Below are 15457 nucleotides of genomic sequence, written 5' to 3'. Positions count from 1 at the left end.
ACTTCTTCCCTGTAGCCTTGAGGGAATACCATTTCAGCTCTGAACAGTGATATGTTACAAAGGGCCTGAATGAAATGGGCTGCAGGAATGTGTGCCTCCTGACAAGAAAGGTATATACTGAGCATTTGTAAGATTATAGAAAGATCTGTGATGGTTCCTTTTGTTTTAATTGCCATATCTAATATTGCATTGCAAGAATATACCACGATTTTTTAAAATCCACTTCCTAATTAATGGACATATAGGTGGTTTTCTCATTTTTTCCTCATTTTAAGCAATGCTGCCATGAACATCGGTGAGCACTTGAGGGAAAGTTTCTCTAAGGCATATATCTAAAAATGCAATTGACTATTTGTAGAACATGCACATCTCAACTTTACCAGATATTGCCATATTGCTCTCCAAAGTTGTAGGAACAGTTTACCTCATTGCCAGTAGGATTTAAGAACTCTGTATATCCAAATCCTCACCAACATCTGGTATTGCCCGACTTGTAAATTTTTGCCAATCGATGGTTGTAAAACACTGTTGTATGTCATCATTAATTTGTTTTGCATTTCCTTGACCACTCTTCTTTTTGATTCATAAGAACGTTAGGTTTCCTTTTGTTTTAACAATTTGTTAAAACTGTTAAACTCTTTTGCCCACTTACTTTTTCATAGCATTATCTGTCTTTTAGGAGTCTTTATGTATTCTGGATATTAATCCCTTGCTGATTATATGTGTTGCTGATATTTTTCTAGTCAGTGAACTTATGTTTTAACTTTGATGATTTGTATAGAAATTAATATTTAAAATGTAATCAAATTTGTCAAATTTTCCCTTTATGGTTTGTGTATTTTATATCTTGTTTAAGAAAACCTTGAGATTATAAAGATACTTATTTTCTTAATTCAAAATTTTTCTCTTTACACTTAGGTCTTTGAATGGGAATTGATTTTTGTGTCGGGTGACAGGTTGAAATCTTAATTTTTTTTCCCATTTAAATTGTCACTTGTCCTCAAACTACTCATTAATCCATTCTTTCCCTCTTGTCCCTTAGCCAATTTCCTTTACGTATGTGTGCATGTGTTTCCTTCTCTCTCTCCTGTCTATTCTCTTTGTTCTTGTACCATTGTCCTATCGTTTTTATTTACTGTAAGTTTATAATAAGTCTTGATATATCTGGCAAAGATAGGCCCCCCTCCCTCAGAATTATCTTAACTCTTTTTAATCATTTACTGCTCTGTGTGAATTTTAGAGTCAGCTGTACATTCTTTAAGAAACATACAACAGTCCAAAAATTATCTTGCAATTTTGTTTCAATTTACAATGAACCTATAGATTGATTTGGAAAGAATTGGCATCAGTGGTTTAGAGTCTTACCGTCTCTGCACATGATGTATTTCTCTCCTTAGGTCTTTTTTATGTCCTTCAATAAAGTTTTATGCTTTTCTTCCTATGTATTTTTTTTTAATACAGCTTTATTGAGGTGTAATTTACATACCATAAAATTCATCCCACTCTAAAGTTCTTGCATATGTGTTAGATTTATTACCAGGTATCTTTTAGTTTTTATTATGAGATTCCTTATAGTTATTATGAATAGCATCTTTGCTTTCTAAAATTTTTGTCACTGGTGCATAAGAAAGTTCTACCCATTGTTTTCTTGGTTTGGGCTAGCAGGAAATAAGTGTTTTAAGAAATATGAAAAAGACGGGACTTTTTATTTTCTATCATGAACTAGGATAGGAGAGAAACCCTCATTGCAACATACGATGGTAATGAAAAGGAGAGTTGGAAGCCCAGTCTCAGGAGATTGAAGAAGATAAAAGGGTGACCAGGAACTCTTCAAATATGAGACATGTTCCTGAATGTTTACACCAGCAGAGAGGAGGCCTGTCTCTAACTCCTCCCTTCCATTTATAATTGGCACCACTCTATACATTCATACATTTATTTATTCATATTCTTTTTAATTAAAATAGGGAGTTCTACTTTATACTAGGCATTATGCCAGGCATTTGGGATTAAAATTTTTAACTTGTAAAATTGAATTTTACAGAAGAGTGCTGTGAAAAAGACATAAAGTTAACTGGCTAGCCTCTCAACTTAGGCCGTCAAAAATGTAACCCTTTCCAAACCTCTTTCACATATACTTTTGTATTTAATCCTCATATCACTCCTTAATCATTTTTACAGATAAGGAAAGTTAAATTAGGTATTACTGTTCCTGACAAGAAATGTGATTTAACTATAAAATAATAGAATATTTTATTGATTATTAATTACCTCTGATTTTGATTCCTTTTGTATATAGTTCATAATAATTTAAACATCAGTCTTCTTTGAGCACCACATGGAAAGGCATTGAAGAGATCTAAAAAGAATACTGTGAGAGAATCACTAAGAAGGCAGTAACAGAATTCCAGATGTGTATTTCCTACTCCTGATACCAAGGCAGCTACCTTAGTTTGTAGGGTACTCCCTGTGCATTGTTAGTAATGATAACTGAAAGCTGCTGATAGGCTGAGAGATTTATATGGGACAGAAATTGAAGACATAAAGGAAATATGCAGTGATTAACTGAGCAGTGACTTAAATTTCTACTCTAAGAATCACTTTTTATTCCATTTTCAAAGACATTCTCTTTAAGATTCTGGTCATTTAGCTTTTTCCATCCTTTCAACACACTAGAATGTATTAGGAGATTATGGCATACATGCAAGGTTAATATTATCTGAAGCTGTTTTCTATTTGTAGTCAAGGATTTGAAGATCCTCACCAACGCCAGAAAACATTTCTCCTTCACTAGAAAAGTTTCAAAGGGGAACTATTACTCAAACTAAACAGATTGAATAAATAAAGCTGAAATTGGCATTTCTTCCATGTATGAATAAAAAGTCATTTAATTTTTTTCATTTTATTTTAGTCACTGTATAAATGCCTTGTTTCCTGGGTCCACGGGAAGCATGAGTCTGTTGGGACTTGGGATAAGAAGAAAACAAGACATCTTCCCAAGAAAAACCAGACACTAACAAAAAGTATCCCAAAGTCTGAAGAGCTAGAACACAAACATGGCCGACAGAGGATTTAGGGATCCTGCAGAGGGTAAGACTAGTCTGTACAGCACTGGTTTGTCCAGGTTTGTGCTGTAGGAATCTAGATCTATGCTAAGAGAAGATCTCATGATGGAAACCTGAAGTTCGGAAGTAAAAAGGAAGTTAGCTTAATTGATTAGTTTGTTATGATTATTCTTATTCTTTTGTATTTACTGAAGTCCACCATAATATCAGACCCGAATTATAAGGAAGATTAATGTTTTAGAAAAGACTCCAGGAGTAGAAACCTGTAGTATTGGAAAAATACATGCATCTTAGGGACAATAGACCAATTTTTAGAGCTATATTTTTAAAAATCAAGAAAACCGATGTGCCATCTACTTTCAGTTATAGAGAATGATGAAATTTAAATTCTTGCTTGTGTATATATATGTAGAAGATATAAAATAGGCAGAATATGAAGTAGATATTTCAGAAGAGGGCATATTTACCTAAACCTTTTATTGAGGGTATTTTAAAATATGTAAAAGTTATAGCGCTCTAGCGCTATAATGAATTTGCATGTACTCAACATTTAATTCCTTTTTTTCAGTTTTTATTTAAATTCCAGTTAGTTAAAATACAATGTAATATTAGTTTCAGACATACAGTATAGTGATTTCAGCATCTGAATTTCAATTATAACCTATATAATGCTGATCTTTTTGTTTTTTAAGATTTTATTTATTTGTCAGGGAGACTGCACGCAAGCATAAGCAGGGGCATTGGCAGGCAGAGGGAGAAGCAGGCTCCGCTGAGTAAGGAGCCCGATTTGGGACTCGATCCCGGGACCCTGGGATCATGACCTGAGCCGAAGGCAGATGCCTAACTGACAGCCATCCAGGCATCCCTATAATGCTGATCTTGTTGCCTGCCTTGGAATATTTAAATGCAAATCCAAGGCATTTTATATTTTTGTTTGTACATACTTTATATCTCTTAAAGATAGATTTTTTTTAAAAAGTAACCAAAATAGTATATCACACCTGAAAAATATATTAGTAGTTGTTCTTTAATATCCTAACATGTTTCATCAGTATGTACATTTCCCCACTTGTCTCAAATCCTTTTTTTCTCACTAATCTTTTTTTTCTCCCCACGGTTGGGGTTTTGGTTTTTTGTTTTTTTTTTTCTTTATAGTGGGCTACTCACTGCATTTGATTGATATATCTTTTAGGTTGCTTTCTTTTTAAGCTTTATTATAGAAAATGTCAGACATACGTTAAGAGTAGAGAAGGAGATGAGATGAATCCCATGTACCCATCAAATGGCTTCATCTGCTGTCAATACATTATTTCATCTATAGTCTTGCTGCTTTTCGATATGTTTCTTCTCTTTAAGTTTCTATTAATAGGTCACCCCTCCTTTTTTTTCTTTTCCATTTATTTTTATTTCTTGCTCTTATTAAAGAAACAAAGTCTCTTGTCCCTGTGAATTTCTCACATTTTGGGTTTTACAGAGTATATGTCTGAGACGTGATTTAATATATTCCTCTATCTGTGTTTTTCATGGAAACTGATAATTAACTCTAGAATCTTGATCAGATACCAGTGCATTTGTTTGGCAAGAATACTCATGGGTGGTATAGTGTACTTCCCACTGCATTGAATTGGGAGGTTAATGATGTGTGGTTTTCCTTCTTTCTGTGATGTTAAGATTGATCAATTGGTTCAGCAGTTCTGTCAGGTTTACTCATTATAAAATTTCTCATCAGCTTTTTGCATAGTGGCTTTAGTTGCTGTTGATGATTATTGCGTAGATGCATTATTTCACTAGGGAAGAGGATGTATTTAATACAACCAAAAATCGGTTCTGTCATTCAGAATAGTTTTACATTAGTATTACTAGATTTATTAACACATAATAAGTTTGTCTTAATCACCTTTAGTGGAAATCAAGAGAAATAATGTTTAGGAAGAGTGCCTTGTAAACCATCAAATCTATATACATTAAATAATAATACTTATTAATCAGGGACCTTGTGAAACTACAAAACAATAGGGAATTTTTTTCAAGAAAAATTATAAATTTTTATCTCAATAGCCTCTCAAAAGGATTTGGAAAATGACCCATCAATAAGTTCTCAGGCACTGGAGACCTCAGTCCCAGCAAGTACCACTGAGGAAGCTGAGACCCCAGACCCCGCCTCTGGTCCTAACGAAGTCCACCAAGAGGTAGAAACAATAGTTCCAGGAAGTGCAGACACAGATGGCCAATCAGAAAGTCCAGATGGGACCGATTATGGGAACTATCCAAAGGACAAAACAGAACATGAGAACAACCAGAGTTTTCGCGAAGAGCAGAACCCACCAGAACCCACCTGTTCTCCAAGTGGCAGTGTGGGAAGAGAAGATGCACTCTTAAGGAGCGGCTCTGCAGCCCTGCCTGAGGAGGTGAGCAGCGGACCTGGAGTTTCACCCGAGCCACCTGCCACAGACTCTCAGGCTGCCCAGAGCCCTGAGCGTTCCCCCGCAGTGCTGGAGAGCCAGGCTACCGTGAGGAGGCGACTGCTGGCACCAGGTGAGGGAGCCCCCTGGACTTCTGTTTTGTATTGCTCTGTTCCCGAGGACACAGCATAGGTCAGGGTCCTTCTTTATAGAGAGGTTCTCTTCATAGGTTCAAGGCCTTTGGGCCTTGCTCGAGGTCACTTAGAGAGATACGACCGAGCTGAGATTGGAGTGAGGTTTCTCATCTCCTTGGCTCGCTCATTACACTACTTAAGTAGCTTCTAGCATACAAACTACATTTTTAAACTATTTTTATTTACTTACTGTTTGATGTAGTATGATTTTAAAAAAGGGATTGACTTTTTAAAACTTCACCTCTGGCTTTTCATTTATTTCTTAGGAGCATATTTTTACTTAACATTTTTTAAATCTTTTATTTTATTTTTTTTTTGGAAACTAAATGGTACACAAATCAAGAGATGGGTATATATACATATATATATATATTTTTAAAGCTTTTATTTATTTATTTGACAGAGAGAGACACAGTGAGAGAGGGAATACAAGCAGGGGGCAGTGGGAGAGGGAGAAGCAGGCTTTCCGCCGAGCAGGGAGCCTGATGGGGGCTCGATCCCAGGACCCTGGGATCATGACCTGAGCTGAAGGCAGACGCTTAACTACTGAGCCACCCAGGCGCCCGGGGATGGGTATATTTAAAAACTAGCATCAATGGCCCAGTACCCTTAACTCAGTCATATTTTATCAGACTTTGAGCAAATCATTTAATTTCTCTTTACATGATTTTCCCCACTTCTATATTAAGGAGAGTAAGCATCCTATCTTCTCTTATGAAGATAATAGTTGCAGTGGCTAAGTCCTTAACTGGAATACAAAAGAGACATGAATTCTACTTGTGGCCCTACAGTTTGCTAACTTGGGTGACCCTGGGCAAGTGTCTTAACTCCCTGGTACTTCAGTTTCCTATTTGTAGAATGAGAAAGTTGGATAAGAGCTATCCAGCTGGTCTCTCCAGCTCTGTCTATAATTGCATGTGTGGATTTGTATTTTATAAGTACACGGAAGAGCTCAGTCTAAAATGCCTATTTGTCAAGTGCAAAGGGATATAAAATGTTAAGACATTCTGTTCATCTGGGACTCGACTAAGGGCTGGAAATTCATGCTTCATTATAAATCAGTGTCTGATCTCAAATAATGTTTCATTCACTAATCATTAGAATAGTCTGTAACTTCATTGAAGGCAAGGACTATGTCTCTGTCATTCATTGTTTTTCTGTGGCACCTGGCACACAGAAGCAACTTTATGAATAGTAGTTACATAAATGAATGAATGTGACTTGTATGAACTACTAATTTTCCATCAGATTTTCACCAGTATACAGGTTCACTGAGTAGAGGAAGAAAATATTGTTTTAAAAAATGCAGGCTGTGTATGGGAAGCAACTTAATATAATGGAATGAGCTGACCTAGCAGATGAGAAACCTTGTTTTAATCTCAGCTTAGCCACATCTCTTTATGTGACCTTGGGCAAAGCCCTTAACATCCTTAGACCTTTTGCTATGATAGGTAAGGTGGGGCTACAGTACGGGATCATTAAAGATCCTTTCATATTCTGTGATATGATATTTTAAAGTCCTGTCTTTTTGGGTGTGCTGTGACTAAATACATGACCCTTTATAGGTGGAGATGATCTTATTTCTTTGTGTTAATAGAGTTTGAATTGTTTTTCCAGTAAGCACACATCTTGACTGTAGAGTGACTTAGAATGCTACAAAAATACTGCCCTCCTTTTCACCCACACATTTTAACATTGATATCTCGCTCCACACCTACATTTTTATGTAGTTCATAGATTTTCTTAACTTTGTATTCCTTGCTTTTTATACTGCCTTCACTAAGAGGTTCAAACTTGCTTTTGTAAGCTATTTTGTAACTGTACAGTAATCTCTCCTATCTCTAAACTTAAGAGTCTCTGTTTTTATGTACTTGGGGTCTTGAGAAGCCACATGACTTGAACCCTGGAATTAAGAGTGCCATTGCCCTGTGATGTTGAGTCTTGTGTTCAACTAACATTTCTTTTTTTTAAAAAAGTGTTTCATTATGTGTGCTTTATTTATTTTTAATAACTATTATTTATTGATTGATTTAAAGTAAGCTCTACTACGCCCAATGTAGGGCTTGAACTCAACGACCCTGAGATCAAGAGTTGCATGCTCTCCCAACTGAGCCAGCCAGTGCCCACAGCTAACACTTCTTAAATCCCTTTTTAATTTTGTACATTTTCTCGAAACACATTGTAGATAGGTTTGGCTACAAAATTAGGATGCTTGTTGCTTTGTCCTTGATGTGAGGGCCAGTGAGGAATAGTGAATGTAGCAACAGTAACCTTACATGAATTTTCACAGCTCTTCATTTGATTCTTCTAAGTAGAATAAAAGTAATAGTTAGCCTTAAGGAAAAGACAGGAAAAAAGTTAGTTTTGTATAAGAAGGTCTTACAAAGTATAGAAATCCTCTCAATCTAATAATTCTTTTGTTTGGTAAGAGATTTAAAGTATATGATACCCCAGCAGTGTATTGTCTGAAAATAACATTCCTTTTCTCCCCAGAGGCTGAAAGTCATCAGCAAGAAACACAAGAGTTGGAAGAAAACAAAGAGAATGCACTTGATACCGTAAGAAAGATGAGTGAAAAGAATCAAAGACCTTATGGTGAGAACAAAATTGGTCTTATTGCCATGTTGATTCACATTCAGAAATCTCAGAGAAAACTAGCAGATTTAAACAGTTTTAACATTGTTTTATGTTGTATTGTTTTAATTCCAGTACAGTTAACTTACAGTGTTATATTAGACTCAGGTATATAATATAGTGATTCAGCAACTCCATACATCACCCAGTGCTCATCACAGCAAGTGCACTCCTTAATCCCCATCACCTATGTAACCCATCTCCCCACCAGCTCCCCTGTGGTAATCATCAGTTTGTTCTCTATAGTTAAGAGTTTGTGATTTTGGTTTGTCTCTTTTTTTCGTCCTTGCTCATTTGTCTTGTTTCTTAAATTCCACATATGACTGAAATCATACGGTATTTGTCTCTGACTGACTTATTTCAGTTAGCATTATACTTTCTAGCTCCATCCATGTTGTTGCAAATGGCAAGATTTCATTATTTTTGGCTGAATAATATTCCATTGGATATATATGCACCACATCTTTATCCATTCATCTATTGATGGACGCTTGGGCTGCTTCTATATTTTGGCTATTGTAAATAATACTGCAATAAACATAGGGGTGCGTGTATCTGTTTGAGTTAGTGTTTTGTATTTTTTGTGTAAATACCCAGTAGCACAATTACTGGATGGTAGGGCAGCTCTATTTTCAACTTCTTGAGGAACCTCCATACTGTTTCCAGAGTGGCTGCACCAGCTTGCATTCCCACCAGCAGTGTAGGAGGGGTCCCCTTTCTCCGCCTCCCCGCCAACATCTGTCGTTTCCTGACTTGTTAATTTTAGCCGTCCTGACTGGTGTGAGGTGATACCTATTTGTACTTTTGTATTTCTGTGATGAATGATGTTGAGCATCTTTTCATGTGCCTGTTGGCCTTCTGGATGTCTTCTTTGGAGAAATGGCTGTTCATTTCTTCTGCCCATTTTTTATTTGATTATTTGTTTTTTGGGTATTGATTTGTGTAAGCCCTTTATAAATTTTTGATACTAACCCTTTATCAGATATGTCATTTGCAGATCTCTTCTCCCATTCAGTAGGTTGCCTTTTAGTTTTGTTGATTGTCGAAGACTAATTGACCATACAGTCATGGGTTTATTTCTGGGTTTTCTATACTGTTCCATTGATCTGTGTGGCTGTTTTAGTGCCAGTACCATACTGTTGGATCACTGCCACTTTGTAATATACCTGAAAGTCTGGAATTGTAATACCTCCAGCTTTGCTTTTCTTTTTCAAAATTGCTTTGGCTATTCAGGGCCTTTTGTGGTTCCATGTATATTTTAGGATTATTCTACAGTATTCTGTGAAAAATACTTTTGATATTATGATAGGGATTGCATTAAATCTGTAGATTGCTTTGGGTAGTATAGCCATTTTATTTATTTTTAAAGATTTTATTTATTTGTTCATAAGAGACAGAGAGAGGCAGAGGGAGAAGCAGGCTCCCCGCTGAGCAGGGAGCCCGCTGCAGAACTCGATCCCAGGATCCTGGGATCATGACCTGAGCCGAGGGCAGATGCTTAACTATCTGAGCCACCCACGCACCCTAGTATAGCCATATTAATAATATTTGTTCTTCTAATCCATGTGCATGAAATGTCTTTCCATTTCTTGGTGTCATCTTCAGTTTCTTTCATCAGTGTTCCTTAGTTTTTAGAGTACAGGTCTTTCACCTTTTTGGTTAGGTTTATTCTGAAGTATCTTACTATTTTTGGTGTGTAAATGGGATTATTTTCTTGATTTTTCTTTCTGCTGCTTCATTATTAGTGTATAAAAATGCAACAGATTTCTGCACATTGATTTTGTATCCAGCAACTTTAGTGAATATATTTATGAGTTCTAGTTTTTTGGTGGTGTCTTTAGGGTTTTCTGTATAGAGTATCATGTCATCTGCAAATAGGGAACCTTTTACTTTTTCCTTACCGATTTGGAAGCCTTTTGTTTCTTTTTTGTGTCTAATTACTGTGGCTTGTTTTAATGTTTTTTAAAAATGTTTGATAATAAGTAATAGTGAAATAGAGCAATAGAGTTTTAAGGATTTTTCCTTTAGGGGCCCTGGCAGATATTTTGCCATCCTTAACAAGATGGGAATTCCCAGGAGGAAAAGCTTTTCGTGAATAAGAAACTAAAACTGCTTTTTTAAAAACTTTTATTGTTATGTTAATCACCATATATTACATTATCAGTTTTTGATGTAGTGTTCCATGATTCATTGTTTGTGTGTAACACCCAGTGCTCCATGCAGAACGTGCCCTCTTTAATACCCATCACCAGGCTAACCCATCCCCCCACCCCCCTCCCCTCTAGAACCCTCAGTTTTTCAGAGTCCATCGTCTCTCATGGTTCGTCTCCCTCTCCGATTTCTCCCCATTCATTCTTCCCTCCTGCTATCTTCTTCTTCTTCTTTTTTTTTTTTTTTAACATATATTGTATTATTTGTTTCAGAGGTACAGATCTGTGATTCAGCAGTCTTGCACAATTCACAGCACTCACCATAACACATACCCTCCCCAGGGTCTGTCACCCAGCCACCCCATCCCTCCCACCCCCCACCACTCCAGCAACCCTCAGTTTGTTTCCTGAGATTAAGAATTCCTCATATCTAGGGCGCCTGGGTGGCTCAGTTGGTTAAGCGACTGCCTTTGGCTCAGGTCATGATCCTGGAGTCCCGGGATCGAGTCCCGCATCGGGCTCCCTGCTCAGCGAGGAGCCTGCTTCTCCCTCTGACCCTCCCCTCCTCTCATGTACTCTCTCTCTCTCATTCTCGCTCTCTCAAATAAATAAATAAATCTTTAAAAAAAAAATAATTCCTCATATCTAAAACTGCTTTTTAAATGCAGAGTATTTATTAACTTCTCAAGTGGCATTTTTACATTTTGACCCTTAAGGAAAGAATGGCTTATTGTAGGTAATAGGTACTTTGAGAAGGTGGAAGACTATCCTGATAGTTCATTTCCAAATCACATCATTATAATGTTATAGCAACAAATACACAAACTTAGCTTTCACTTTTTAAGAAAAGTATTATATCTTCAAATAATTCAATCTAAGAAATTAGAGAATAAGTATTTCTGGTAGACCTTAATATCTCAAACTTTAAAGGATATAGGCAAAAGAAACACCACAATTAATAAAATCTGACAGTATCTCTAACTCATTTCAGTTTGCCCCAGGTTTTATTTCTGATCCACGTTCTAATTTTGTGTTTTGTTTTCCCATTTTCTGACAGGCTCCATCATTTTTGGCATCCTGGTTATGGTTTTTTTGCTAAGTTGTGTTAATAGCTATTTCTCTCCAGCCCAGCAAGTGTCCAAAAGTCCAGCTTTGGAGGCCTTTTTGGCTCAGTTCAGCCAATTGAAGGATAAATTCCCAGGCCAGAGTTCCTTCTTGTGGCAGAGAGGACGTAAATTTCTCCAGAGGCACCTCAATGCTTCAAACCCTACTGAGCCGGCCACCATCATATTTACAGCAGCTCAAGAGGGAAGAGAGACCCTGAAGTGCCTGAGTCACCTCGTTGCGGATGCCTACACCTCCTCCCAGAAAGTCTCTGCCATTCAGATTGATGGGGCTGGAAGAACCTTGGAGGACAGTGACACCGTCAAGCACTTGGTTGACATGGAGCTGAGCTCGGGATTTGAGAATGGCCAGAAGGCTGCTGTGGTACATCACTTTGAATCCCTTCCTGCGGGCTCTACCTTGATCTTCTACAAGTATTGTGACCACGAGAATGCCGCCTTCAAAGATGTGGCCCTGGTCCTGACTGTTCTCCTGGAGGAGGAGACATTAGAAGCAAGTGTTGGCCCAAGGGAAACTGAGGAAAAAGTGAGAGATTTACTCTGGGCCAGGTTTACCAACTCTGACACTCCCCGCTCCTTCAACCACATGGACTCGGACAAACTGAGTGGGCTCTGGAGCCGCATTTCACACCTGGTGCTGCCCGTCCAGCCTGTGAGGAACATAGAAGAACAGGGGTGCCTTTTATAAGCTAAGCACAGAGCTGGTTTCTGAAGGCCTGGATTTATTAAAAAATCAGTTTAAAAACCTGTTTCTGTGGAAGGAGGTTGATGAAAAGCCTGGAAAGCACAAATGAGCTTATTTTAGAAAAGAATTTTCATTTTTTTAACTTTTGTACTATCTTCTAAGTTTGACAAAACTCGGGCCTTTCAAGCAAATCAGGTTTAAAATATGCATAGAACATAATAACTGAAGCTTTTTTTTTTAATCCAAAAATATAGCCACAGAATCATTGCATGAGAAGATAAAATCTTCTCAGAATGACTACAGAGTGATTTTTGTTTTCTTGATAAGGAGCCTTTTGGCTAGTGTTTGGACTTGGACTAGAACAATTACAGTTATGAAGCAATAGTAATTTAAAACATGTTTTTTCTATCACATATTAAATATTTTTAAAACTGATTTTAATAACTTAGTCATAGGATTACATCTTATACTAATTTGCATTTTTAATAGTTTGAAAAGAAATATGAATTAAAATACTTAGCTATATGTAAGGCACTGTGCTTTTATTCCATTAATGGGCTGAGGTAAAAGCCACTGTCCTCAAGAAATGTTCTTAAAAATTGGAAACAAGGGGGAAATTGTTTATAATCATTGGAAATGAAGAAATTCCAACAGCCTATATCTTTTCTTCAGCTTTCTTGAATGTTTTAGAGCAGGGGTTTCTAAGCTGTGTCTACTGACGAGCCCCTCCTTTTTATCAGAGCAGTTCTGCTTTTGACTGCTTTATGTAGTGGGAGTCTCCATAAGATTTCATTGGAAGAAAGAGTTCCACTGATAATGAAATTTGAAAATCGCTGATTAAGTGAAAAAAATCTTAGAAGATAGGAAAATGGGTAGGAAAATAACGTATTAAAGCTTATGAGTTGGAAGAAGATGAAATACAGGTTTATTGTACAGACATGCTATTTATGAAAGATAAAGAGCTACAGATAAAAAGAAGAATGTATAAGCGAGTATTTGCTAAGCATATTTCTGATGCTCTTGTTAATTTCTCTTAGTCATCATTTCTGTCTCCCCTGAATGGAATTTTATAGTTATCTAGGATGAGAGTTTGAGTGCCATTTAAGCAGAACAGAGTTTAATAACTAATTGAATAGTGGGTTTTATGTGGGTGTAGTCTCATAACTGCACTATGCTGTTCACTTGTTACACAGTGGTGGCACATTACATAATGCAGCTCATTTCTCGACTAGATGGTTAGAAATACCATTAGGTTAACAATTAAAGAAATGTAAGAGATCTTATACTTTGCAAAAGGAAGCAGACGTGGTAAATGGATTCTAAGAGGTTTTAATGACCAATATTAGTTGTTGAGCCATGTTCTGTGGTTATAAGAAAGATTGAGAACAGTGTTTATGGAGACAGTAGTTGTTGATTTGCATTGCAGCTCTGAAGGCAGAACGCTACTAAAATTATCTTGACCTAATGAAGGGTCTGTTCCATGACATGGCATACCTGGGAACCATCACCATGATGCTGGAATATTGCAACAAGGTTTTGGCCTCTCTGCTGTGGTGGGAGCAGAATATGTATGTATATATATCTTCCTAGTGTTTCTAAAACCCTTCCATCCTTAAATCATGTGACTTCTTTCATGCTTTAAGCATTTTGATGATTAAAGCATGAAGCAAGTCACATGATTAAAACATGGAAGGATTTTTGGAAACACTAGGAAGATACAGGGATCTTTATCGATCCCTAAAGGATTACAGAGACATGGGAGAAGAGAATCTATTGGAAAATATCTGTCACAGGAAAAACATATACATCTGTTCTAACCAGGGCCTTAAGCAGTGTTCAGTTGAGTGTAGGGACATACCTGAAAGAACTAGTTACATTTGCAACTTTGTGAAGGAATCTCTCAAATAGATTTGAGGAAAGACCTTCCTGAACAAAAAGACAAAGCATAGTGACTATCATATCAGTATCAATCCAATCTAAAATCAGAGAAAATTGAAGAAAAATTTATATACCATAATTGAATTTTTTTGCTGTATTTGTAGATCTCAGGTGCCAGCTAGCGTTCTGTCACACAAAACCAATGGTGCCTTGTGGAATTGTTCTGTTGGCCAGCTGACCTGTGCTACCTCAGATCTGTGAAGAACCAGTATGAAATGTGCATATCTATCTCATCTACCAGTGATTTGGATCACCGACGAAACAAAAATTTTTGTTTCTTGGTTCAGTTGAATATGGTTTTTCATCATTTTCTTCCAATATAATTTAGAAAAAGATTTTAAAGTGGCATTTTTTAATGTTTAGCCTTTGTTAAAAAAAAAAACACTTTTCTTTCCATGTGTAAGTGCAATCAACTGAAATTATTGTCAGTTTTCTATCCACTATTTCAAAACTTAAAAAGAAGCAGTATATTAGCTTTGGGTCTATTCATGAATAAAATGATTATTTTTAAAGCATAAAACTTTATATTTTTTAAATGTAAAATAATTAAAATTTATTATCTAATGTCCTCTTAAGTTAATTTTTATTCAGTTGTTTTGTTTTTTCAAGTTTCCAGGTTTTCTTTTGTGTATCTGGTAGTTCATCTTTCATTACTTTCGCAGTTTGTTTTTTTGACTTAGAACAGGGACTTGTGGGCATATGATACCATACATGACACTGTACATCACTTTAATTCTTATCACAGAAAAACTCTAATTACATTCTGCATTAAGATGAATTGCTTCTTGAGTGATACCAGACTTCTAGAAGAAACTGGTGTAGAATCAGAAACTGTCTCTGGACTTTGGAGGTTTTTCTCCTGTGAGGTAAATTTAAGTTTCCCAGTTCGTTTTCAAGGGTTGGCAGAGAAGTTCCAGGGACTTCCTATCACTAAAGGTAGTAATGCTATTGTTTCTATTTGTATTTTTTAAATTAATAAAATAGTTTAAATGTATTTCATTTGAAAGCCTCCAAGCTTTGTGGCAAGGCTCAGCAAGCCTGTGACCTCTCATCCTCCAGCTGATGACCCCGTGGAACCTGAAGAGCTGGCCTGGGTTATGTTCCAATTACAGACACCCGAGGGGCTTGATTTCTGTGGGAGCCTGGTACCACACCAGGCAGCACATCAAAATGGGGATTGACTGTTGCCAGTTTTAAGCTGCAGCCTCAACGACTTTCGTGGGTGGACTCCCACCAGACAAGGCTATACAGGTGGTTGGAGACCA

At 36.8% G+C, this 15457-nt stretch overlaps 1 protein-coding gene across 4 annotated transcripts in view; it reads left to right on the top strand.

The window, feature by feature from the left end:
• LOC113933047 (torsin-1A-interacting protein 2-like) overlaps positions 1-15180 on the top strand; it is a 40540-nt gene extending 25360 nt beyond the window's left edge. For 3 of the 4 annotated variants that reach the window (XM_027612714.2, XM_027612712.2, XM_027612711.2), the window contains 4 exons: positions 2912-3090; positions 5124-5600; positions 8155-8256; positions 11503-15180. In XM_027612714.2, coding sequence (XP_027468515.1) covers positions 3057-3090; positions 5124-5600; positions 8155-8256; positions 11503-12257 — 1368 coding nt within the window. In that variant the 5' untranslated portion in view covers positions 2912-3056 and the 3' untranslated portion in view covers positions 12258-15180. Of the gene's footprint in view, positions 1-89; positions 111-2911; positions 3091-5123; positions 5601-8154; positions 8257-11502 lie in introns of those variants that run through there. The other variant, XM_027612715.2, reaches the window with a different exon arrangement.
• The last annotated feature ends 277 nt before the right edge of the window (positions 15181-15457 follow it).

This window comes from Zalophus californianus, chromosome 10 (genome assembly GCF_009762305.2).
Source record: "Zalophus californianus isolate mZalCal1 chromosome 10, mZalCal1.pri.v2, whole genome shotgun sequence".
Classification (NCBI taxonomy): domain Eukaryota; kingdom Metazoa; phylum Chordata; class Mammalia; order Carnivora; family Otariidae; genus Zalophus; species Zalophus californianus.
Note: the sequence above shows the minus strand (reverse complement) of the source record. Positions and strands in the feature narration are given on the sequence as shown.